This window comes from Toxorhynchites rutilus, chromosome 2 (assembly GCF_029784135.1).
Source record: "Toxorhynchites rutilus septentrionalis strain SRP chromosome 2, ASM2978413v1, whole genome shotgun sequence".
Lineage (NCBI taxonomy): Eukaryota > Metazoa > Arthropoda > Insecta > Diptera > Culicidae > Toxorhynchites > Toxorhynchites rutilus.
In genome coordinates this window covers 154,475,555-154,502,786 of record NC_073745.1, presented here as the reverse complement: position 1 = coordinate 154,502,786, position 27,232 = coordinate 154,475,555, and the positions used below count along the sequence as shown (strand labels likewise).

The 27,232-nt window shown below is 39.1% G+C and overlaps 1 protein-coding gene across 3 annotated transcripts; it reads right to left on the bottom strand.

Annotated features, from left to right (window-relative positions):
* Nucleotides 1-589: 589 nt before the first annotated feature.
* Nucleotides 590-27,232, bottom strand: LOC129767268 (tyrosine-protein kinase Shark). Of its 3 annotated transcripts, none has more exons than XM_055767966.1 (7): nucleotides 26,410-27,232; nucleotides 12,465-12,561; nucleotides 11,727-12,211; nucleotides 7,372-8,844; nucleotides 6,591-7,308; nucleotides 2,164-2,335; nucleotides 590-2,106 (listed from the first exon to the last, which is right to left on the bottom strand). In XM_055767966.1, the coding sequence occupies exons 1-7, from the start codon at nucleotides 26,437-26,439 to the stop codon at nucleotides 1,770-1,772; spliced, it is 3,312 nt and encodes a 1,103-aa protein (XP_055623941.1). In that variant the 5' UTR covers nucleotides 26,440-27,232; the 3' UTR covers nucleotides 590-1,769. The 3 variants fall into 3 exon arrangements, with proteins under 3 accessions (XP_055623941.1, XP_055623942.1, XP_055623943.1); XM_055767967.1 differs by lacking the exon at nucleotides 26,410-27,232 and adding an exon at nucleotides 12,847-13,083; XM_055767968.1 differs by lacking the exon at nucleotides 26,410-27,232 and adding an exon at nucleotides 12,687-12,825.

Sequence of the window (27,232 nt, the reverse complement as noted above, 5' to 3'; positions counted from 1 at the left end):
CGGATAACACAATAAATGACTAAAAATGAGTGCGAAGCACGAAAAAAAGATATTTCAGCATGAAAACTATATTTTATCAATACACAAATACGCTCATCTTATTTCCTAACAAGAATAAGACATCTATTGAGTGTTTTGGTCGAAAAATTATTCAAGATTACCTTAGCATGGGTTTCCTCTCATTGCTCGATTCCGGAGAAAGAGAAAGCGGACTTGCTAGCTATGGTGGGCGCTTCAGAAGGCACACTTTTCGAAAGGCAAATTGCTTATAACGAATTTTTTCACATTCCTCGTCAGCTCGTTAGATGGCACGACATCGAGCATATTGTCTGGTCGTGTATCCGGTTCCATGCTGCTCGCTCTCTGCTCTCTAGAGCACTGAGAGCAAAAGGCAGACAACCGGATATCCCCGTCCGGGATATCTTACATAGTCGTGATCCTGATCTTCTGCTTCATCTATACCTGTTCCTCAGAAACGCCGATGTCATCGTTTAATGATGTTTCCTTCGTTGTGTCCCTGTTTCATATTCTTCCTATCCGATCTATAAACTTTTACTTAGTCTCGGCAATACATACACACACTCTTTACAGACACACGGGCCAAAGGTTGTGTAGTCCACTGATCATTCAACAAGAGCCAAAGGTTGTACCGCTCATGACAACTCTACACGAGCTGATGTTTGTGCCGGCTAGTCACCACTCTATCCTGGATTCCTCGAGTCGAGAAGACGCACAACGCTAGATATGGGGTACAGACTAGGGGGCGTTGCTGATTAATAGTCAGCTGCATCCCAGTAGGAAGTATCCCGTGTCGGGCACAGTTACTAACTAATAACTATGTAATAGTATTTTGTTGTCAATTTTTCGAATAGTTATAGTTTTGCAAGTATACACGAAAATAATTTATCAGAAGAAATAAGGTAGCTCGTGTGACATACAGTATTTTATGCACTGGTTGGTATAAAGGAGCATCACGTTGAATATGAATGAATAAAAAAATTTAAAAAACTGCGCAAGTTTTATAGTCTTTATAGTTGGACTTGTTCGGATTGTGCAAAACAATGCAAAACGTTTTACTGTTGTTAATTGATTGATTATTACATTTATATGAATATCCATCAATATGTTTTACTTCCTTCACTGCAATGTATCATTGGAAATCTTATATTTTCTCTAGAAACAATCTTGCACGTATTCTACACATATAGCACTTGCGAAGAAATCTTATTTCCGGAGGTTAAATAATATAAATCTTCTTTAAATAACACACAATTTAGAGAGAAGAGGAAGGCACATCAACTCATTGCAGTAATTTAAAATAACTTGTAACACATGTTTTTCTTGCTGGCGCGAATAAACTTCAATATGACACAAACGTATTGCGAAGAAACCTTTATACCTAGTCTTAAAGGAAGGAATGGTGTTAGTGTTGTGGAGGTATGTGTTGTTTCTAAAAAGTTGTGCAACAACTCATTGTGTTGCATGACAATAAATATGATCCTATTTTAAAAACAAAACACAACGATCAGGAAATGGGTTCAAAATTGAACAACACAATGTACGGAAAGAAATAATTCTTTCTCATCCGGCAAGATGTTTGGGTTCTTCTGTTCTCTCGAAGAAAAAATCTCCTTCGATGGTAATGCAATTGATAAGAACAAAGAAGTGGTAATGTTTGTAGTTGCCAGTATCCTAAAATCTTGTATACAATGGTAATACTTTGAACTTATAACTGACAGAAAAGAAAAAAAAACATTCCCTAATTGTACCTACTGATTGGCATTAATTTCCTTACCGCTCTGAACCATCTCCTGCAGGTTTTGGTATTCGATGTCGTCAGTGAAAAAGCGGGTCAAAAATTTAAATGTCGGTCTATTTTTTGGATTGTAATTCCAGCAACTGTTCATAATTTCAAACACTTTGGACGGGCAAAGTTCCGGCTGGGAGAGCCGTTGATTGTTCTCTATTAGCTTGATCACGTCAACGCCCTTCATGTCATGATAGGGTGGTGCCCCGAGGGAGAACATTTCCCACATCGTTACACCGAAGGACCATACGTCGCTCGCGTGGGAAAATGTGCCGTAGTTGAAGCTCTCCGGTGCGTACCTGGAATATAATTAAATGTATTGTAAAGTTGATTTCAAAAGAGAGAATTAAGGTTACCATTTGATAGGCCACTTTCCGCCCTGACTGGCTCGGTAATAATCATCGCCAGCACCAATTGCACGTGATAGTCCAAAGTCGGATATTTTTGCTTGATAACGAGAGGCCAGCAGAATGTTTCTTGCCGCCAGGTCTCGATGAACAAAGTGATGGAGCTCGAGATATTGCATTCCTGTCGAGATAGTTGTTCAAAAAAAATCATTTATTGATAGCTTTGACACAAAGTCTCATAGATTGGTTATGGACACTTATTTATATTCTTAAAAACTACTCTTTTGACGTCAAAATCGAAACCTCTACACACGTCATTAAAGAGTCTGCAGCATCTGACGCTATTGTAGCCATAGCGAGCATTTTGTCTGGAAATCCATAAAAAGCTACTATTGCTAAGTTTGCGGAGTTTGCATGAAAATTGAGGTCCTGTAGCAGAATACTGCAGTCAATATAATCAGTCAAAGACCGTTTATAGAGTCACACACTTCGTTGATGATTGAAACGAAGACCAAAGGTCACATATGACGCCTTGCGAAATACCTCATGGTATTTTGAAGATTTCAGATTTAGCATCATAAAAATAACATAACATATCTGTGCTCGTGAAGGTCATCAAGTTAGAGGTTGTCTAGCGCTTTTTCATGAATCCATCTTGAGAACCCGATACAATTGGTCGAACAGTTCAATACAACTTGTCATGCAAAAGTCTTCGAAGCACCTTGGCCAAATAGCTAAGGATCGAAATGGGCCGATAGTGTTCCACATTGTGTATATTACCATCCTTGATGATCGGTGTGGTTGATGTAAGCTTCCAAACACCCGGAAAAATGACATCCACAAGGGCTTAAATTTGGATCTTTCGATGCATCAACCGAACGAAGAGCTTCAAAAATATCGGCGCGGCTGATGTACGGCTGCTACACGCGAAGATTATAGCTTGGCAGTTGGTCAATATAAAACTGCGACTGAGAAATATTAGCATAATTAGAGGCGAATGAACTGAAAAGTTTAAAGCCTCTTTAATCCAACATCATCATCATCATTAGCATACTCGATAATGTTACGGAATAATTCAGCAAAGAGATTCGCTGAATTGTCACTGATGGTGAAGTTTTGGCTGCCATAAGCTACGTTTGGCGAAATTTTTATTTATTTATAATGAAGCTACATGGCTTCATGGAAATCCCTAATCCTCATGTCACAGTCGATCCATTCCCGCCAACCACCTGCAGTCATCCCGGTCCTGTGTACGATGATGGAGAATAGGTCTTCCACTCAGTCACAGCAGGCAAGGACCATGTAAAGAGCATTTCACGCCAAATAAGGTCTATCGCTTCCAGTTGCCAGAAAACATCCAATCACTCTACCTCTGAATTAGGAACAAAAACACGCCCCACTAAACGTCCTATTTCCGTGCACTACCAGAATGTAAGAGGCATACGCACCAAAATCGCGCAGTTACGTTTGCTGCTATCTAGCTGCGATTACGATGCCCTGGTCTTCACTGAAACTTGGCTTCGAGTAGACATTGACAGTGCTGAGATCTCGACCGAATACATCTTCTATCGCTGTCAGTCATTAATACTCGATGGAAACGGAATTATTGGAACGTGTATCGTCTATCTACGACCTTGGAGTCACAATCGACTGCAAACTCGGATTCGGTAAGCACGTGGCCGCTATATCTGCGAACGCTTTCTCCGTACTAGGCTTCATACGACGCCACGCAGCGGAGTTTACAATATACATGCACTGAAAATACTTTATTGTCAGCTAGTTCGTAGCATGCTGGAGTATGCTGCTCCTGTTTGGTCCCCTTACCACACTGCTCCTGTTATATCTATCAAGCGAATTCAGAAAAAATGTTGGGCTTCGCTCTTAGGCTACTTCCTTGGAACGATGCAACCAACCTTCCTCCGTACCCGGACAGATGCCAGCTCATAGGACTGGAAACACTATCAGCTAGACGAGTCACGATGCAGCGATTATTTATATTCGACATTCTCAGAGGATCTATGGCTCGCACAGGTCCCGTTCTACATTCCTCCTAGATGATTTCGGAACACCCAATATTAGCAGTGTTATAGCCATAGAACAAACTATGGCTATAACAACCCATTCGATTCTTGTCTTCGCCAGTTCAATTTTATTTGTCACGAGTACGATTTTAACCTGACGAAAAATGCATTTAAAAATAGAATAAGAAGTTTACCATAGTTATATGAAATTACAGTCTGTGCGACTTGTCTCATGATGTGATTGGATCTTATCCACAACATTGTTCTGCGAATGAACCCGACCCATAGCTGCAGTTCCCCAACTCCCGGCCGCACCGATTCTTGCCAAGTCCTGCTCCACCTGGTTCAACCACCTCACTCGCAGGGCTCCTCTTCTTGTTTCCACCGGATTAAAGGCGAACACCATCTTTACAGGGCTGGTAATCTTGCAACATGCCCTGTCCATTCGTTTCTTTGTTTTTAAGAGGCTTTAAACTTTGCAGTTCATTCGCCTCCAAAGCCCTGTCCATCCACTCGTCCAGCCTTGACAACTTTCCGGATGCTGGGTTCCCCGTAGAGTTACGCCAGTTCGTGGTTCATCCTTCTTCTCCATATTCCATTGTCCTGTACATCGCCGTATATTTTTCTGAGCACTCGGCGTTCGAAAACACCAAGTGTTTGTGAGACTTCTTCGAGCATTATCCATGCTTCGCAGCGCTCATACAGAGCAACCGGTCGAATCAGGGATTTGTACAAGGTGCATTTCGTACGGGGTCGAAGTTAAGAATTTGCGAAGCCCATAGTAGACGCGACTTACGTTGACTATGCATCTTCAAATTTCACAGCTGTTGTTGTTGTTAATTGTTATCAACGAGACAAGGTTCCTCTTCCACCTCGTGTTCACAATACTACTACCAAGTTGATCACAATACTACTACCAAGAAGAATTCTTTTACGATCAGTCCTTTTTGCTAGCATGTATTTAATCTTAGATGCATCGTTGCCTGAATCGTCTTGTCAGATTTTGGGGAAAGCAATGTGCGTCCATGATTCTTCATAGCTGTCGTCGGTCGATTGTATCATATGCTGCTGCGAAGTCGATGAAGATGTAGTGCGTATGGACCTGATACTCGCGACACATTTGGAGGATCTGCTGCAACTCTGGTCCGTCGTCGTGTAGCCGGGCATGAATCCGGCCTGATAACTTCCCACAATTTGTTTTGCTATTGGTGATATACGGCAAAAGAGGATCTGAGACAGAATTTTGTAGGCAGCTTATCACCTTTTTTATAGATGGGGTGGATTATACCATCTTTCCACTCCTCCGGTAGCTGTTCTGTGTCCCAGATCTTGACTATCAATCGTTGTATACACTCTAAAATTCTTCCGGACCATCCTTACCAGCTGTTTGTGGTTCTTTAGTTAGTTAATGGTATCCTTAGCTTCACCTATCCCTATCCACCTATCCACCTATCATCATCAACGCCATCTTGGTTTCCTGTCTGCGCGCTGTTCAGGTGCAGTGCTGCCTCCACTTTTCGATCTCCTTGCGTTTGTTCGTCAAGATGTCCCTTCCTTGTTCCTGCGCATTTCGGTCCGCGTCTTGAAACCTTTGTATGGGGTGTTTAGTTCCTCGAAGAACTTCCGCGATTCTAGAGAACTGACGTCGATGATATCCAAGAAGTGCCCACCATCGATGAAAATTTGGTCAATCTGTTTACTGCGATGATCTCGAGGTGTAACGGTATTGGAAGCTGTGCTGTAAAAAAGTATAACGTATGGCCATGTTTTTGGAAGCAGCGAAGTCGATAAGCCTTAGGCCTTTTTCGCTGGTTCTCGGATGGGCACTGAAATGACCAATAACTGGTCGGAACTGCTCCTCTTGGCCAACCTGGGCGTTCAAATCACCGATGATGATTTTGATGTCGTGTTTTGGGCAACGAATCATTTTTGCGGATGGCTCACAGGGCCTTCGACAACTCCCAGTCTCTCCAGAGGACCATTGTGTACAACTCTGTTTAGAGCCCCACACTGGCACGAGTCCAGTGACCAACCACCCCTCACTATTTATGCCTGCAGGTACGCGAAGTTCGGATGGTACGCTTAGTCCTGTCGTTTACCAACGTCTAGCGGAATACCAGGTAATTTTTGCGAGTATTTATAAACGACAAGAAAAATTATGGATTTTTTCCAAGGCCAGACTGAAGCCAAGAGCGAAAGTAACGTTTGCGGGCCTTACGCTAACGGTTCGCAGGTTACGCAATTGTGGATGATTGATTGTTTTATGTTCATAGAAGGCGTACGAGTCTTTATCGGAATAGTATCATAGATTTTCATATAAATATGGTCATAGAATACGGATAAGGGAACATCCACGATAGAAAGGTTATATAAATTATAAAATATAAATTTAATGACTTTATTTACATTACTTACCACAAGCGATCTGCGCTGCCCAGATTATCAGTTCATGTTTCGGATTGAGCGTGCTCTTGTTCGCAATAATATAATCCAACATTGAACCCAGCGGCACAAGTTCCTCTATCATCATAAGTGGTGGTCCCTTGCAAATTCCTATCAGCTTCACGATGCAGTGATGCCTCAGTCGAATCATCACGCTTGCTTCTCGCAGAAAGTCGGCTCGGTTGCGTTTACCTTGGCTTTCAACGAGTTGTTTCACAGCAATGGGAATACATTCGGCTGGCTCTTGGTTACCAAACATCGGTTTGTCCGAACCAGGCTCTAGATGGCACGGCATTAGCGAGCCCGCGTACACATATCCAAACTCTCCCCTGCCGAGCACTTTCTGGGTCACGATGTATTCCTTGGGAATGAAATAGTTTGGTCGAGCGGACGTCGATCGGTTGAGGCGCAAGTGAAGCCGTTCGTCTTCATCCTGCTGCTGCTGAATGATGGAAAGGAACTCAGAGTCGCCGCTTTGGATGCTGTCACGGCTCATCGTGGACAGGGTAGAATCCAACCGCTCGAAGGCTCCACCCTGGCGAACGGCTTGCGGAGGGACCAGAGACGGACTCGTCGGAGTGGTACATTCTTCGACCGACATGCTGCTGAAAACTGGAACGTTCCGAGTGACAATGTAATTCGTAGCGGTTGCAGGCTTTGAGGGAGGATTATTGTTATCGACGGTCGCGATCTAGAAGAGAAATTAGTTTTTTTCTGTTGGTGAGTCATCGTGGATCATTCATAGATACTTTACCTGAGGAGGATTCGGGGCAGGAAGCGTGGGTGGCACGTCTATAAAGTATATCTCCTCGTTGCTATTGTCCAGCTGATCGTCATCGTAGATGTTTTTGTCGCTTTCGGTGAAGTAATCTACTGGTTTCGTTGCTTCGTCAAGGCTAGTATCAAGAGACGGTCGGGTTCCTAGCGTATTTTGCGTGGAACCGCCAATGACAGTTCCATTGTTGTTGATATTGTCAATGTTTCGGTTGTTGGATGGAATCGTTGGTTCGCCAATGTCAATGTCTACGATGGCACAATTGTTGCTGGGCGTATTGTACAGCTCTCCGGGAGAATTCAGTGAGTTTGATGATAGAGAGAAATCTGACGAGAACGATAGTTGTTGTAATATTTTCGAAGAACTAATTTGAGCGATCAGACTTTCTCTGTTCAATTGACAGTCATCTGCGGGAGGTTTCGGTTTGATTTTACTTTTCCTCAAGCTTTTCATACCATCGATGATTATATTTTTTTTCTTCTTCAGCGTAGAATTAGTTGACACGGATTTGTTCTCGTCGGCATTCGACTGCGATTTGGGCGTGGATGTCCTCTCGGGACTCCGATCGAACAGGCCGACTTTATTCATTTGTTGCAACATGCTGTCGTTCGGAACGGAGAGATTTCGTACCGGTGCTGCGGGATGCGGCAGCTTCGGTATATTATTGTCACTAGATTTACGGAAAAAAGACGAACTCAAGTTACCAGCTGGGTTACTTCGAGCATTTGGGGGCGAATTGGCCTCCGGGCTTGTAGGCGTCTTGTGTTTAGTTTTCGGTATGGTCGAAAATAAAGGAATTGGAGGTTTCGGTTTGGGAGGCACTGAGTATTTTAGATTAATTTGCAATCCATCGGAAAACCGACTATAGTGTTCTATCAAGTGCTCCAACGATATCATGTATGGACCATCGTCTATATAGAGATAGTTTTGCTTTCGCTGTATGATGAAATGCTTTGCTTCGCCATTGAAAAGCAGTGTCAACACATCAACACCGTGTTTGGCCGAATAACGCACTAAATAAACTCCAGATGCGTCTTGTTGCTGATCAGTTTCACCATTTTCATTCTCTTTGTTTTCTTTTCCTGTGCTCACTAGCGATAATTTTTTCACGTGTTCCCTCAAACTTTCCACCGCCACTTGCCGATCGAGGGTGCCGTGATACCAGTGTCCTTTGTGTGTGTTTGGAGGAGGTGGCTCATAACTGCTGAAAAACTCCACCAACGCGAAATGACCGTTTTCTTTGGCCAAATCTGATGGTAGTTCTCCAAAACTGGTGCGGGGCATATGAGGAACACGATCTGCTAACAGTTCTCTAATGTTTTCGAGATTTCCATTTGCTGCAGCTTCATGCAATGGTACCCATCCTGTTTCCTTGTTTCGAGCTTGTGGATTAGCGCCGGCTTTTATCAAAAGTCGAACCATCTCCTGACCACTTTGCTTGCGACAGGCATACTAAAATTAAACAACGGAATGATATAATGGTATATTTAGGCTGACCAAACGTACCGTTTTTTCAACCGATTTCGATTGTCCCGTCTTTTTATCAATTTGTACCGTATTTTGAGTATACAGAAAATTCTTATATTCCCTAATATTCCACTGTCATTATTTTCAATAATTTTATGAGAATGAGCATTTCATGAATGAATTGGTATTTAGATTGTTGTACTAGCGGACCCGGTAAACGTTTTTCTGCCATATAAATTATTCTCAGTGAATGATTTAGTTTGGTTTTAAAAAATAACTAATGTATGGTAAGTGTGTTCGAATGGTTTCATTTTTTTATCCATTTTTTTATTAAAATCACACGGATATGTGGGAATGAGATTCATGACATACAGAGGAATGGAGACTATGACAGTCGATAATAATAGAAAAAACAATAATTTTCTTATTTCAATGTACAGGTAAACTTCGATATAACGTACATTTTACCTTCAAAATTGTACGTTATATCGAAGCATAATAAAGTACTCACAAACGTAGTCTATAATACATTATTGTGTTGCTGTTTTAGTACAGTTAATGAATAATTTCAATCAGAAGACGAAGCCAGCCTTTCTCATGATGTTTCCCTTCGTACTGTTGATTAAAGCTTGATTCATTTAGAATCCGGAATCACAAAACCAGCTGTATTTCGGGATTGATTGAAGGTACAAAAAATTTTTCTTTTACACTTTGGAAATGTGTACATGTACGTTATATCGAGGGTACGTTGTATCGAAGTTTCCCTGTATTTCATTTACGTAACTGACATGTTTGATGTAAAGTGTCAATATGTTAAGTAAAGTGTGAAGTGGAAAGAGTAAAAAATGAAATCAATAAAATCAATATTAATTTCGATCAATTGCTGTCTCGTTGATGAAAAATGAATCGACGGCCAAATTTATAACTGTTGGGCTCCGTTCATGGATTGGGGAACCAGAGGTACTACAAACAACTTTATTGGAACGGATATACCGTCCAATTTTGTAGAACATTATTTCGTCGTTGTCATTCAATTGTGGAGTGTTCAAATCAGTATTCTAAATTCGAAACACAGCCATATTGCTTCTTTTATTTGCGGACTTTATTTATTACTCTTCGCCGAACTGCAGAACAAAACAATCATATGAGCTTTGAATGTTTTGCTCAGCTCAGCCCGACGATTTCACGATTCGATCGAAATCGACTTTTGCATTTTGAAATCCGTTCGACTCAAATTTAATTGTTCTATGCAAATGTGGAAACCTTGCCCTGATAAGAAAAACAAATGTCGAAATAATTCATCCGTATTTGTGGAGCAATTTACTCTCTATCAGAATAGCAGACCCGAGAGCAATTTTAAATTGCCAACTTTAAAATTATGACTCGATGTCATTTGAATACTTAGAGACATAGTCCTGCCACTAACTTAACTATTTTCCTATATTTTTACCCACATTTCTGCCAACACTTCATCTATAATATAAAAACTTTACCAAACACAACTTTCGTTCAAGATTTTTAGCCACTTGCAAGAAATGTGTTACTCTGTTACATATAATACATATTTGATACGGTATAACCAATTTCCATTTATATTTTTTTTGAAAAATTTTTGAGAAATGTGTTTCTTCCACCCGAATATCCGTTACCATTTTTACAGAAATGGAACATTACCACAACCCGATTGAACTTGAAGCGAATGAACTTAAGTGGAATATCCGAAGCAATTACATTATCGATTTTCATTCACGCTTTCTAACTAAGCGCACGTTCATGGGTCCAATCGCAGGACTGTTCCCCCCTCCCACTTAGAGAGAGGGGAGGAGTGTTGATTCACCATAGAATCGTTTATCGATCCCTAAAACCTCTATATGCCAAGTTTGCTTCATTGCTTTATTTGTATGGTAGCCCTTAGAGCTTAGAGATAGATTAGGTTAGACGAAATCTATCTTTTCCTCAAAATCCATCTTCGTGTGTAAACATCAAAATTGTACGAATCTCCTTAACTCTGATAAAAATATGTCACCCTACTTACTTCGAGTCGCCTGCGTTTAATCGATTCCCCATCCTATCAACTGCAGAATAAGTAAATTATAAATACATTTTAAAATCAAAATAGATTTAGAAATTGGCTTCATCAAATGTATATAACTGAGCCTGTAAGAATAATCGTTTTATAAATAATAAAACTCTTCAACATAAATCATCATAAAAAAGTAGTTCTGACTAGTGAGGAGCAAAGTGGTCTTGAAAGTTTAGCTGATTCAGATGAAACACAGTAAACAGAAATCTATTGAAATTGTGGATAATTTTATGATACTGCGTGAGAGGGGAGTATATTGAAAAAGTAACAAGTATATAACGCGTAGACATTTTATCTTTCGAATGAAGTGTTTATCATACCATTTCGTTCAGTTGTTTAAGAGCTATTAACGCTCAAAATCTCGGTCTCCGGCGTAACGCTTTAGTTTTCGAAACTTTGATTTTACACCCCGGTATAGAAATGAAAGACGTAGTCCTACGTCAAAATGAAAACTTAGTCTAATAAACACACAACATAATAAATGGATTTTATTAAAGTCCATTCCTAATTGAAAAGGGTGGTCCGAAAAATCATTTTTTTCCTCTTTTATCCAAAAAATTCGGGTCTCATATTTTGCGATAAGGAACAAAACTACCAATTATAACGAAATCTGAGAACCACTATATCTGTTAGGCATAGAATGGATGATAAGGAATGTTCAATTGTTTGGTTTCATTCACCCAATAAAATTCTTAGAAAAATGGGTTTTTGTTTTTTTTTTGCTTACGTTTCCTGCTTTTAGTCCGGAACTATTTGATCAGCCTACGTATATTCGAATACTCACATGTAAGGGAGTGTTCCCTTGCGCATCCCTGTTGTTGATATTTGAGCCCCTCTCTATTAGTTTCTCCAGAATCCTAGCATCCGCATACAAACACGCCAAATGTACGGCCGTTTGGCCGTCTTGATTTTTAGAATCAATGTTTCTGTACCCACACTTCAACAGTTCCGACACGATTGTGTAATTACTTTCTTTGGTCGCCCTGTGCAGAAGATTCGTTGTGCCGTGACTGCGCAGCTCATGGGGCGGAGGATCATTACGGCAAATCGCTTGCAACCTCGTTACCAACCCGTTGGACGATTCCCTGTAATGTTCGATCAACGAATCCAGACCGTGGATAGGCGTGTGGTCATCGATGGAGAAAAATGCATCATCCCCGTGACGACGGATCTGGTAGTGTACCACCTCATCCTGGAATAGCACCGACAGTACAAAATCACCCTCCGAGGAGGTGCTTTCACGTACCATAAACACACCATCGCCACCCTCTGTGGGAAACGGAACGACAACGAACAAAGAATTCAGGTCATTTTGTTACGGAATCTAATGTAGTTCAGTTTACGAAAGTGTGCGCGAACGACACAATACGGAAATAAAAACGCTGGATAGAACATTTCAGTGATTTGTGAATGTGATATGCATTAATGAATGGAGATTGATTAAAGGAAATTAATTTTAAACAGATGAATCAAAATATCCAGCAAAATTTTAATGCTGTTACAGATGCACATGTATCAATACCTTGTCTGAGTATCTCCTCTGCCCTTTCGCGTGAGATCTTTCCATGGAACCAGCATAGGTTCTCCTCCCGATTCATTCTTATTATATACGATTTAGTCTAAAATGAAAAGAGAAAACAAACAATTAGAAGTGAAAACGCAGTAATTAATAATCAGATTGAAGGTCATTGTTATAGTTTCTATCGACGAAATAAAAGGTGGTTTGATGCACAATTCCACCCACCTACGTGACCACTATTGGGATTAGAGAAATCCTGCGATCTATTTATAGCATTTGATATGATGCACACTCATTAGGCAAACTCTATTTTGTCAATCAGCCAGTGCTACTCATTGCGCTCGGAAGAAATCAACTCAGAGCAAAAAAAAAACAAGATTCTTACCAGAATTTGTACACACGCAAAGCTAACACAACTAACAAATACAGAAAAACAATCCCGCTGAAATTCACTACATTGAACCAAACATTAAAACTGGGCCAACCCCATTTTTTTAAATGCAAAATATTCGTAAAATTTAAGGACAAACTATTGAAAAGAAAAACACAAAGCTACTCCAAACCCTTGCAACTATGCTCTGGCGTTCAGTGCTACGACATATTCATTATGGGTTTTGGAGATATTTTTATTGACGTCTCTGGATAGCGCTAACTCACTCCCACTTGCATGTGTTGTCATAAATCTGTGTGGGGAAGAAGGAGGCGAACGTATTCACTCGAATAGAGCTGGCGGGTGATGTCAGAAACAAAGAAAAGATAAATGAATGGAGGAAACCCAGGTGGCAAAATTGTGTGATTGAGAAACATTGGAGTATATTTCATTTAGGGATGACGCTCAAATTATAATGATATTGTGGTTCGAATAATTTTTGCGCCACAAAATTGAATGAACGTGACCATGGTTGAATCGTCACTCATAAAACGTTTTGAAGGCTCTATGCTTTGTTTCGCTTCCAGATGGTTCATATTATTCTAAAAAGACAAACCTGGAACAGAATGAATCAAAAGTTGAGTGACATCCATGTTTGACAGCTACAGAAATACGGAATTTCTCCGAATCTGAAAATGGATGGTTCTTAATCTGATCGAGTTTTAAATATCAGTTAGAACACATTTAGATTATGTTGACATGCTCATGTCATTGTAGCGCCGTGTTGTGTAAATGTCTATTTCTCAAAAAATGATGAAACATTTAACTGATATACTACTTACTGATCAGGCATTATTTACCGATAAGAGTTAGTCCCATTGTCGAGCATCGAAGAATTTTGTTTATTTATTGCCAACCGTTGTTTGTACTGTTATCAACATTCTTAGGGTGGGTTTAGACTAGTGATATATTCATGTGAAGAAATATGATGAGATTTATAGAAATCGCATCAACCGTTTACACTAGCATGAACTTCTATAATGAATATATTCATATTTTCGGTGAATTTATTCACCTGAAGTAGAACTGCATCCAACTTTAGTGATTTCTCACCAGTGAGAAATTCACAAGCGTTTACATATGCTGAATTTATTCATGTTATATATACCTCGAATAAGTGTATCATATTTATTCTCACCCGTTTACACCTATTTTCACGTGAATAAATCCATCTATAGCTATAGATCTCCCTAATGTAAACCCGCCATTAGATTTCTCAAGAGAGTCATGATGCATGCAGTATGTTGATATAGTTCGTTTAACACAGCATGTTTCAAATTTAGATCGAACAGATAAGATTACTCGATATTCTAACGAGTTGTGATTACTACTGATTAAAAATTGCAAGAAGAATTGTTCAAATGATTTCAATTGTTTGACCATGAAGAAGGTATCGTTTGGCAAATTTATTAAATTACGTAGAAGAATTTGGAGCTGAATTTTGTTCACTAATATTAGAAATTTTAGCATCTGCAGAAAAAAATAACAAGCTAGACTCTTATAATCAATTCTACCAGCTCCGAGCGTTTGGGGGCGAATTGGCCAATTAGTTTTACGATGTAGTAACGTATTAAAAAGTTGTATAATCACATAAAGAGTGCGCTATTAATCAATCTCATTCTCTGAATTTCTCAGAAGTTCTTCTAAATTCTTCTAAATTTGTCTCTTTTAAAGAATTATCTGTTTTAGCTAAAATTATATTTTTCAACAAGAATTCGATATCTTAAGATTATGAACTAACTTTAATTATTCGTGAGTTGTTTATGAGTTTGTTTAATTTCTCTGAATCACAAAGGGCCTGGCTGGGTAGGAAAGTAAAAAGTGACCCCAAACCAACTATTCAGCTCTATGTAATATAAAATATTGTATAGAGTACCAAATAAGATATTTTGACTATTTTTTGAACTTTTTTGTATATAGTTCACTATAGGATCTATGGTGAAAAACGTACTTTTCAATTTCTGCACGTCACCATCAATAGCTTCGGGATGAAAATTTGACTGAAAGTCAAATCTCATTATCGAAGATTATCAAAAAAAAAAAAAAATGATAAAAAAATTAACAACTAAAAAAATCTTGAAATACCTTGATATGTCGATCATCTGAATCGGTCCAGTAATTCAAAAGGTAAGAATTTTTGTAGTGGAAAATAGGAGAAAAAATTGTTTCTCCGAACCATCGGTTAACCCCTTGCCGTACGATTTAATTTCCAACAACAGGGCCCACACACGAGCACAGTGAGTCGTTTCGATACTCTGCTGAGTGTGTGTATCTTACTTACGATCGTAGCAGTCCCGCATCATCATACGCCTGAAGCATGTATCCATATTCTCTTCGATAGACGACGAGTGAGGTTCGATGTTGTACATTCTGGCACAGTCTAATCGCCACGAGTGTGGTTCGACGTTGTACGTGAAGGGGTTAACATTGAAAAATCATATCTCAAAAACGAAAAGAAAAGCATCTCTGATATCGAGATATGTTATGTAAACAATCCTCAGCTTTCAAGAAAAAAATATAGCGCCGTCTAGTCCAAAGCCATGAAAACAATAAATAATGACTACAATCAATAATTACGAATACAAAATCCACTTTTCGCAAGTTCAAGATTTTTTAGCTCATTGGCTTTAATTTGATATGTCGATCATCTAAATCGATTCAGTAGTTCAAAAGTAATGAATGTTTGAAAAAAGTCACTTTTGGTAAAAAGTGGAAAAAATAGATTTTACGGACCACCCTAAAATGGAAATGGACACCCTAATAAAAAAATAAAAAATACGGGTCTAATGTTTTCACAATTGGGTTATTATACAAATAGATAAAATGTTAAAGTAATTTAATAAATTTAAATCCACGACCACAATTAAAGCATCGATTTCATTAAAATAAAAAAAAAATGCAGATGGTGAAAATTTGGAAAAAATAGTGCAATCCTCAAAACATTATGAAGAAAAATCATAAATCTAAAAACGAACTGAAATTCTGAAAAAATAACATATCGAAAACACGTACATTTCATTGAAAATTATGTTTTCAAGGATCTAGAAATAAAAAATATATCCAAAAAATTCGCGTGCGAATGACGGATCTCAATAGTAGCATGTCCGAAAAAGAACCTGAAACTATTGAGAACAAGATCAGAGGGTCCAAAGCACTCAAGAAGGATGATAGCTGGATGTATTAGCAGTTATCCACGGTTATTATTATGTGAAGAAATTGATAAACCCTTAAGCCAGAAATTCCGTCTGCGACCGTCTCAGGTTGAAAAATGTATCGTCTATTCAAAGAATATTAAATATTAAACGATTTTTTCGGCAACCTTCTCAGATTGCTGAAGATAATCTAGGTCGCCACGATTGAAAAATATTTGAATTGTAGTACGAGTGATGGATAAAAATATATAGTTCGAGAGTTTTTAACACGTTGAGCCCCGCGTCCCTTGAGACTGACACTAAATTTTCCGCCATTTTCGCGATAAAGCTTATCGGACCCATAGTGGACTTTTCGTTTGGAGAGTGTATGCAGTGAGAACGTCGGCAACAAAGTTTGAAAATGATTTTTAGAAGAGTCCACTACCGATTCGCAGGGATCGACGTGGATTGAACGAGAAGCTCATTGACACCCCACAAGTTCGGTCGGGGCTCAACGAGTTAGAGGAATTTTCTAGGTGGCCTTATCAGGTCAGGAAAAATACCTACGTACTATGCAAGATGAATAACGAGATGTGTGACCGTTCCGATTAGAATGGATATTATTTTCGAAATCACGTTTCTTCGAATAATTGAGAGTTCACGTTTTCATAATCACATCACTCACTTCAGTGAATCCTAATTCTTTTCACCTATTCTCACTTACTATTTTTCCTTTCATGATAATTGCAAGAGAACCACGCTATAGATGCGACCTTTTTGTCCGCGAACAATAACAAACATCATTCAGAATACCAAAAAAATACTTTAATTTTAAAAAAAAATATTTTCGATAGAATTTTTTCATGATTTGTCGCGGCACAACATAGTAGGCAAAAAGATTTTTTTTGTATTTGAGTATTTTCAATTTTTTTCACTTTCAAGCTTTCACTTTCAAGCAAGCACTTTCATTTAAGAATGGCGTAAAAAAAAAAAGAAAAACTATAGAGATTCAGAAAAAGTTCGTGCTCTTGAAACAGTTCTCAAATTTCCCGCGCAGTTCTCGAAATTTTCTGAAAAAAAAACACATACCAAAATATTTAAATATAAATTAAACCAGTGCTGGGTCTCAAAATCCTAGAAAAAAAATCAAGATTTTTAAAATTCTGAAAACGATCACACATATTGAGGAAAGCCGTAGGAATATATCTCTACATCCTCCATTTTTTTTTACTTTTTCAAGTTTTTTTTCGTACTTCAATTTTGAATGAAATTTTTTTGATAATATTTTTCGATATAACATAGTTAGATGTACTTTCAGTTTTTTAGTTTTTTATCTCGAAGCTATTGAAAACGGCGTGCAAAAAATTTAAAAGTACGTTTTTCACCATATATCATATGGCAGGGGTGGCCAAACTTGTGGGTATTACGGGCGACTAATTGTTTAAATGTTAGGCTGCGGTCTACCAACGTTGTTTGTATCAAAAAGTCATTAAAAAAATAATGTAGTACTATACAACAAAACAAAGCTTTAACCCTCCTGTACTCGCGTGTAAAATTATAACTCGTATACTCGCGCACGGTGTCGCAGACTGTGCGATTCTGTAATTTTGCTTTTTTGTATTTATTACCGTTAATTGTATTTATGAAGAAATAAAATATATAATTGAATAAAAAAAACTCCAGAAAATATGTTTTCTTCAACTTCATTCAGTTTTAATAGTCTTTCAATTCAGCCTCCTCAAGATAAAATTATTGAGTCTCGGCCTGTGAGACCGTATGCTCGAGTATAGAAGGGTTCATTAAAGGAAAAACATAGGTCTTACTAATAAATATTCAGTGATAAATTATTCTATCAAATAAAAATAATTATCGGTTGCTTAATAATTGATAGTAACACTTTATTTTCTGTAAAGTCTTATCAATCAATATCGTACATTTTTTTAAAGGAAATTGTTGAACATACAAAGCATTTATTTTTCATAAAAATGCCTCAATTGCTCATATTTAGGAATATTTATTTATTCCTCAATTGCTCATATTTGTATATGAATTATCTATCAGAAATACTGACCCATATCATGTAATTCAGGGAATCTCAAAGTTGTCGATCCCTTGGGGTCAATATCGGTTTCACAGGGGTCGACATAAGCGAAAAATCTAGAAATCGACCCCTTTTAATTAACACAAGTTGAAACTTCAATAATACCTTATAAGTTGTGTTAATCGACCTCCAATTTTAACATCGTGATTATTTAACACTCCGGTGTTTGCCATCAATGGCTCGCACAAGCCTGGCTAATCGAGCGACGCTCACTACCGGTGGATTGCATTTGATTTTGCTATCAGAAACTTTTGATTAACTGTACGTATGCATCCGTGTGCGTGCAAGGGCGTTTATGTTTGCATGTTGAAGATGACGTTGGTATTGATGTTGACATTGGCGTTGACTTAGACCGCTGACCGTTGCCGTTTGCGTGTGTATTTGTATGTGCATTAGTTTTGTCTAACTCCACACGCGTCGCTCTAACGCTAAGTTCTTCCCGCTCTACCATTATTTCCCTCTCGCTCAAATCCTCACAAATCTGCTCACTATAAAACTATTAAACTATTCTTTTTTTCATTCTTCTTCGCGCACCCGTGGATATATGCTACCACTACCATTCCCGATCGAATTGTGGGATCCCATGCCATTTCCGGTCTTTTAGATTCGTTTTCAACGAACCAGAAGCCACCGTCCCCGATTTTAAAATTAGTTTTTTTACCATTGAGTGTAACATCTATTGCTCAACCAATGCAATGCAAATCAATTAAAATAATAAAATTTTCAAACCTTGAAACACTGAATCATGCACTGAATAACAAATTACATGTTGGTTTGCAAAGATATAGTATTTTGGCTAATTGAGTCTTGGCACAACGTCTTGTTAACTACATTCACAAAATCTTGTAAGCTATTAAGTGTGGTGCAGAACATTCATTTAGATTTTTTTCCAAAAATATATATTTTCATTTAGACTCATTTGGCGTTATTCTGATGGGGCTGGGAGTTCAATATTTTGATAAATATGCTTATGAACTATGTTAGTAATATATGTTCGATTACTTGCAGACGAGAGGTGTCAGATGTTTTTGGCGTGATATAATGTAGACATTACTGTATCAAAAAAGTCAACCTCCACTAAAACGTCTCGTATGACGCGACACGGCATGATTTATAGAAATGAAATCGGAATTAACGCCCACTCGTACAAATATTACATAATTCAATAAGTTCAATTCATATTATATCTCCATAATCTTCTTCTTGTATGGCGTTAACGTTCCCTGTGGAACTTTTGCCGTCTCAACATATGCATTAACTAGCGTCATTCATTAATACTTAGTTGAGATTTCTTAAGCCAAATAACACGCCTTGAATGTATTCCGAGGGGCAAGCTCTAGAATACGCGTGACCACAGTGCAACAAGTCTGAGGAAATTTCTTTGACGAAAAATCCTCCGGCCAGAACGGGAATCGAACCCGCACACCCGGCATGATAATGTGAGACGCTAACCACTCGGCCACGGGTGCACTATATCTCCATAATACTTATATTTAAACAATACGTGTTACTAAAGTCTGCTTCATTTAATATTGGAACACAAACAATTGCGTGTAGTTCCGTCATTTATTAACGAATTCATAATTTGTTTTTCATACAAATGTAGCATTTTCTTTACTCTTTCATAAAAAAATTATTCATTGCTGTTTCGAAGAAATTCTCGTACTTTTCCCGTAATACGGCACATTAGGCGGCGCACACCCTTTTCGTCCACCGTTTTGGCGATTTGATTCCACCAGTTCTTCATTTGAGTCATGTTCCTAACAAGTTTTCCCTTTGCCTTAAGCCTCCGCTTCGTGATTGCCCAGTATTTCTCTATCGGCCGGAACTGGGGGCAATTTGGGGGGTTGAGGTCCTTCGGTATTACGCTGACCCCGTTCGTTGCGTACCATTCCATAACCGTTTTGCTGTAATGGCAGCTTGCGAGGTCCGCCCAAAACATTACTGGACGGTCGTGGGCACGAATAAACGGCAGAATCCGTTTCTGTAGGCACTCTTTTTTGTAGACTTCTGATGTCATTGTCTTGTCAGTGAGAAAGACTTTGTTTTTCTGTCCACAACTGCATATCCCCTGCGAAATCATGTACTTGCGGGCGAATTTATCCGCAAACACGAACTTAAATTTTGCAGGTACATCCCCCCGAGCCGTCGCCAAATAAAATTTTTGACCTGGGATTTGCCCAAAGTCCGCCTTCACGTAGGTCTCATCGTCCATCAGAATACATCCGTCGAACTTGGTCAGCACTTGGTCGTACAGCTTTCGAGCACGGATTCTGGCCACATTGTTCTGCTTCAGCGTCCGATTTGGCTGTTTGCTGGCTCGGAATGACCTTATTCCTTCCCGGAGACGAATTCGTCGCACCGTACTGTGAGCGGCCTGGAACTTATTGGCCAAGTCGCGGTCTGAAAGATTGGGATTCCTCTTGACGGCCTTGATGACTTTCCCACGCAGTTTCCGGTCGACAGTTCCACTCCGACGCTTCGAATGCGGCTTCCGAGCCGTCGTCAATGTTTCCTTGTACTGCTTGATAACACGCCATACGGTATTTCTGGGCATTTTAAGCTGTTTAGCTAGCTTAGATGCCGACAACAATGGATTTTCAAGAAAACTGTGCACAATTTTATCTCTCCGTTCGGCTTCCATGGCGGTTGTTTACAAAATTTCCCGACACGTGGGTGAAAAAAGTTTCCAAATCCGTCCACTATGAGCGCCACAATGAGCAAAAGAATTTGTTCCAATATTAAATGAAGCAGATTTTATTTCATTTAAAACTGAAATTTAGTTCACAAGTTACAGTGATATGTGTAACAAGTTGTAATTTAATTTAAAAAATCCATAGTAATATAGTAATATAATAGTAATATAACAACTCAAAATCGTCACTAATGAGCAATGTTGAATTTTGCCTTGAAATTGCCTTAATATTTTCGAAAGCGTACGCTCCGTGGGAGGCTCACCGCCCATGCAATCTAAGCAATTTCCCCATCATATATCCTATTGATTATTGCACGGATGACAGCACAGATTTCTCACAGATCATTTTGCCGACCTTCCAACGGTATTCTAGAACTAATATGTACATATCCATATGCGCGATGGTACCGTTCGCAGCCTCGAGAAATATAACCATTGGCAGGATATTCGCTTTGCGTTATCATCTTTCTGCGATATTCTCGGGGCCTGGAAAATCATCCAAATAAATTGCGTAATAAATATTTTATTTAGTTATGCCAAAGTTATCTCCTGTAGCATATATAACAAATGTTTCGGAAGTTGGCAAGAGAGGTAAACAAATGTGCTGCCCTTGCGTTCCAGGCAGCCTACGGGCAGAATGCGTGAATGAAAGACATCAGCTCGGAAGATAATCGCTCTGAGTTATTCAAAGATAAAAATCGATGCAATAACGTATTCCGCTCAGAGGAATAAAGTTTCTGCAGATCTATATATTTTGATATTGATATTGTAAGTTGCTACAGGTTTTTGTTGATTGAATATGAAATGAAAATATCGTGACGAGTGTTTCGAGTCCGATTCTTGGTTGGGTCGTTGTTTTTTTTTTTGACAAATATTATGTACGATTATTACGACACGTGTAGCTTCGAATCAAAATATATTCAAGGCGTATTATATATTATTCAGGATCAACGTCTCATCTACTTTGACGACATTTTAGAAAGAAAAGACAATGCTCTTTTAGAAAAAGATAACCTATTATCATCAATAGAACTGGGAAAAACAAAAGAAAATCTGTTCCATGCGTATTCTTCGAAGACAGTTTCATGGGAGATGAAGATAGGTACATAATACGGAGCAATAGATATATTGGGTTTACAATTTAACGGACTTATAATATGTGACGAGACATTTTATCGCATTAAACATGACGAATGTTGCAATTGAAAAATGTAATGCATCGGAAGACCAATTCGATAAAGTTTGATATTACACTCGGTAATCAGGTTCTAAATCGTTTTCATTTCAATGATACTTGGATCTTCAACATGACGATAATTGATCCATCTAATGTCATAGAAAGGAAGCATATGTTAATTGTTCCCCTTTTACAAAGTCTTCCAAATATTTCTTCTTTTTTCTTCTTGCTTATGACGTAAAGGTAAAATTAAGGCAAAAATGTATGTATTAATTTAGCTTTTCCCAAATTGAGAAAGAATATCACAACATTCTTGACACTGCCGCATTCCTCAGCAACCGCTGAACGATTCTTTTCAGACTACAATTTGAACAAAACAAAACTAAGAAGTAGAACAGAAATAAAAACTATGCGAGGAATTTTAACTTTCTAAATTATTAGGTGTACCGGTAAGTTTCTTCGGTTTTACAACAGATGACGTAACTTGATTGTTATTCCAGTGAATCAAATTTCCAGACATTCGTTGGAAAGCTACTGTCATTGCGCGTCTTTTTCAGTATATGTCAAAAAGTTGAAACGTAAACAACATAGTTTGTTGCCACTTCGAATATGTCGATTTTCGTACCAACAAGAGTGTTTTTGCGGGGAGTGTTACTTTATTACTTCAATATGAAGAAAAAGCTGCGAAAAGTCATCGCATTTTGGAGGACGTTTATGGTTACCATGCTCCAACTGAGCGAACGTGGTTTGCATATTTAAAAGTGGTAATTTTGACTTGGAAGACGAAGAACGTTCTGGACCGTCAAAAAAATGGAAGATGAAGAATTGGAAGCTATACTCGATCAAGATCCGTCACAAACGCAACATGAACTCGCAGATACGCTTGGAGTAGCTCAGCAAACCATATCCGATCATTTTAAAGCAATGGGAATGATCCGAAAGATAGGATATTGGGTGCCGTATGGAGGCCGTTTTTTGACGTGCGAACAACTGCTCCAACGGCATAAAAGAAAGGGTTTTTTTTTGCGTCGAATCGTTTCTGGCGATGAAAAGTAGGTCCATTACCACAATCCTAAACGTCGGGCAAACGTATGGATACCCCGGTCATGCATCAACATCGACGGCCGCGGATTATTCACGGCCATGCTGTCTATTTGGTGGGGCCAGCTGGGTGTGGGGTACTATGAGCTGCTAGTATCGAATGAAACTATTACGGGGGACCTCTACCGACGACAATTGATGCGTTTGAGCCGTGCACTGAAGGACAAACGGTCACAATACGAGCAAAGACACGATAAAGTTATTTTGCAGCATGACAATACTCGACCGTATGTCGCGAAACCGGACAAAACATACTTGGAAACGCTGGAATGGGAGGTCCTTTCACACCCACCGTATTCTCCAGTCATTGCTCCGTCCGATTACTACCTTTTTCGATCGATGCAATATGGCCTGGTTGACCAGTTCTACAATTTTGATGATGTCAAAAATTGGATCGATTCGTGGTTAGCCGGCAAATCCGCCGATTATTCCCGCAAAGGAAAAAGTTGTGACTAGCGATGAGCAATACTTTGAATATTGAATTTGTAACCATTTTTGCAGAATAATTTCTGAAAATAAAACGAAGAAACTTACCGGTACTCATATTAAGATGTAAATCGTTGAAACTAACAACAAAAAATTAATTCATATAAGTAGGAGATTTTCAAGATCATTCGGTTTGATTAAACGCGGCGTGTCAAGTGAGATAATAATTGTCACGTATGCCTCGCGATTCCACCAGGCGAATGCCGTGAGAATCCTCACTTGAATAAACTCTTACCGTATTCCAACTGTCAATCTACGTGACAATTGTCACATGAACTAGGATTTCAACGTGACAATAGTCGAGATGTATTGGGGTGTCGACATGTTCATGATGTTATGGACTGACCGGCTTGTTCACCTGAACCCTATTGAGAATCTGGTGAATGATGGTTCGATGGATTTATGCTGATAATCGTAAATTTTCAGCGGTTGATGGGATGAAAACTGCTTTTCTTCAGTAGGGGTATGATATTAAACTACCAACACTGGCAAATTTGACACAAAGTATACCAAGGCGTATGTTTTGAGTAATCATCCGTAATCTTCAATGTAAAGTTTCATATCACTGAAGATGGTAGATGGTCCTATCAATATGAAAAGCACTGTATCAACAATGCATACGTGCGTTTCAATCATACACAATCCCTTTTTACCTAACGGTATGAAAGCTGATGACGTAAGTCCAATTGAATATTTCCTTCCTGCCATTCAAGAACTGTCAGTGCAAGATCTCTGTTTTTTCGTGCATATTCTGGGAATGCATTTTAAGGCGAAAAATTCTGCCCGTCCGTTCTACACGTCAGCGAAATAGAAACGTGTTTAAACAGTGGGAGCACAATACACATGGTGCATCGGTTGGCAGCGATGACATGCAGGTCTTTGGCATGATACAATAAGCCTAAAAACAAAAGTTTGTATATTCGACGAGGTTTCAGTGAGTTTTCGTACGAAAGAACACTGGAAGCGGTGTATTAACAACTATAGATCACATTTCGAGGACTTTTAATTCGAATAAAAAAAAAGTTTGTTATTAACCCTTTGCAGTCGTATGTCTACTCTTAGCTACCACAGCAAGAAACTATACATTATTCAACAATTTTCTAAGCGAATCTTAATGTCTAGTGAATCTGTGCAGAACAGTGCTCCTATGAATAATATATAACGATACTCAGTATAATCAAAAGTTGTCACCCATGCTTGAGAGAAGGCTTGACGGTGTAGATGTAGAAAGCAAGGAGCAACTGTTCTGTATGTTCAACAGGAAGATGAAAGGTGGAAGTATATACTAATAATTTTTGTGATACATGCAGTCGATAAGGACTGCTACCAAAGATATCACACGAAGGAGAATAAAATATTAGGCTGTCAAAAAAGTCCTGCGGTATTTCCGCGAGGTGTCGTTGTAAGCGCTTAGTTCTAGTTGTATTGATTGTATCGAGTCATACTATAGCTTGTTGGAAAGGTATTTTTGCGCTATAATATAGTCCTTAAGAGTGTTTTGTTTGGTTAAGTCGTTCGTGAGTTATAGTGTCGCAAATATGGAGCAAAATAAAGAGAAAATCCGACATACTTTACAGTACTACTATGACAAAGGCAAAAATGCATCTCAAGCTGCCAATAAAATTTGTGCAGTTTATGGACCCGATACAGTTTCCATTCCCACCGCACAACGATGGTTTCAACGTTTTCGTTCTGGTGTAGAGGTCATCGAAGATGCGCCACGCTCCGGAAGGCCTGTCGTCGAGAATTGCGACAAAATCGCTGAATTAGCCGAGAAAGACCAGCATAGTAGCAGCCGTAGCATCGGCCAAGAGCTGGGGATATGTCATCAAACCGTTATTAACCATTTGAAGAAGCTTGGATTCACAAAGAAGCTCGATGTATGGGTGCCACACACGTTGACGCAAAAAAAACATCTTTAACCGTATCGACGCATGTGAATCGCTGCTGAATCGCAACAAAATCGACCCGTTTCTGAAGCGGATGGTGACTGGCGATGAAAAGTGGGTCACTTACGACAACGTGAAGCGCAAACGGTCGTGGTCGAAGCCCGCTGAAGCGGCTCAGACGGTGGCCAAGCCCTCATTAACGGCCAGGAAGGTTCTGCTGTGTGTTTGGTGGGATTGTCAAGGAATAACCTATTATGAGCTGCTTCCCTATGGCCAAACGCTCAATTCGGACCTGCACTGCCAACAACTGGACCGCTTGAAGGTAGCACTCATGAAGAAGAGGCCATCTTTGATAAACAGAGGCCGCATTGTCTTCCATCAGGACAACGCCAGGCCACACACTTCTTTGGTGACGCGCCAGAAGCTCCGGGAGCATCCGCATATTTTTAGTAAATACATATCTAAAGTTCACAAAAAATTAATGAATCTTGTTTATCTTTCATAATTTACAAGTATGTATGTATTGCTGCTTTTGTAAGTAAAACTAATTTCGACCAGTATGCCACCTATGCCCAAATTTAATACAGCCCAAATGGCTTAAATTTATAGATTGGTTGACATTTACATTCAAGAACGTATGTAACATACTCAGAATATACAAAATATAAATAATAGAAATAAATAAATTACCTCATTACATGTTATAATAGGCTCTATGAAATTGAATAGAATGATTTAACAACGGGCGTTTATTGGAAAACGAGTTAGAATATCATGTATATGCTTACGTGAATAATAAGAAAACAATATCATAATATTTAATTTCAATTCTATCCTTGAATGCATACAATTTGTTATTAATGATACAGCAGCAATGAAAGTATCAGTTTCACATCGTTTATTTTGTCATCCACTTTTTCAAACGACCGATTACTTACCTTAATAATCACATAGTCGCTGAACGGCATTCTTGATGTTTACTACCGATACAACAGTAGCTTATTCCAATGGAGAAACAATACCTCCCTTCTTCGAAAAAAATAGCGAATCCGCTCAATACAGACACAATGCGGTTCGTAGTGTATCCTTTAATTGGAATGCAATTCAAAACGCTAGTACCGCCCAATCAAATGTTTACGGTCACTGAACGGAGTAATATTGTCACTCTATTAAACGAGCCATACAAAGCCGGCAAACTCATCCCAGTTTATGACTCACCATCACTGCTGGTTTGTTTTTCTCTTCTTTTTTCGCAAACTCACACCCGCCTGATAAAGTTACATGAGCTTGTTTTCAACTAACAACTTAGTTAATTCTGCCTCCTGCTTATCACATATTGGACGATCCTATTCTCATGCAAATGACCTCCGGTCGGACTAGACGTAACGGAACGGGCGGATGGCGAACAGACACGGTATGCGATGGCACCCAATCAAACAAATGGGTTCGATGCTGCGGTAAATCATCGCTTTCGACGACCACCCGGGGCGTACATCTTTATGCTCCAGTTGATAACAGGATCATGCTCTCCGTGACTAGAGGAAAAAAAATCTGTCAGATTTTCCCCCAAGCCATCGCAAACGAAGAAAACACTACAGGAGAGGGTTCGTTTTCCGGTTGCTCATTCTCGCGACTGGCTTCGATGCACAGCACACAGTCGGTGGATGTCCAGGGTCCAAATGCGGATGCTGCTACCGGAAGCAGCTCACCTGTCTCAGTATGCGATATTGTACGGTGCACCACTGTGTAGTATCCCAAATC

Bases quoted from the DNA above. Each gene is read 5' to 3' on its own strand.
- LOC129767268 (XM_055767966.1), bottom strand. From the start codon at position 26,439: ATGCCGTTCAGCGACTATGTGATTATTAAG. The intron at 12,562-26,409 runs GTAAGTAATCGG...TTTTCATTTTAG, and splicing joins GCGACTATGTGATTATTAAG to ACTAAATCGTATATAATAAG. The intron at 8,845-11,726 runs GTGAGTATTCGA...GTTTAATTTTAG, and splicing joins AAGGGAACACTCCCTTACAT to TATGCCTGTCGCAAGCAAAG.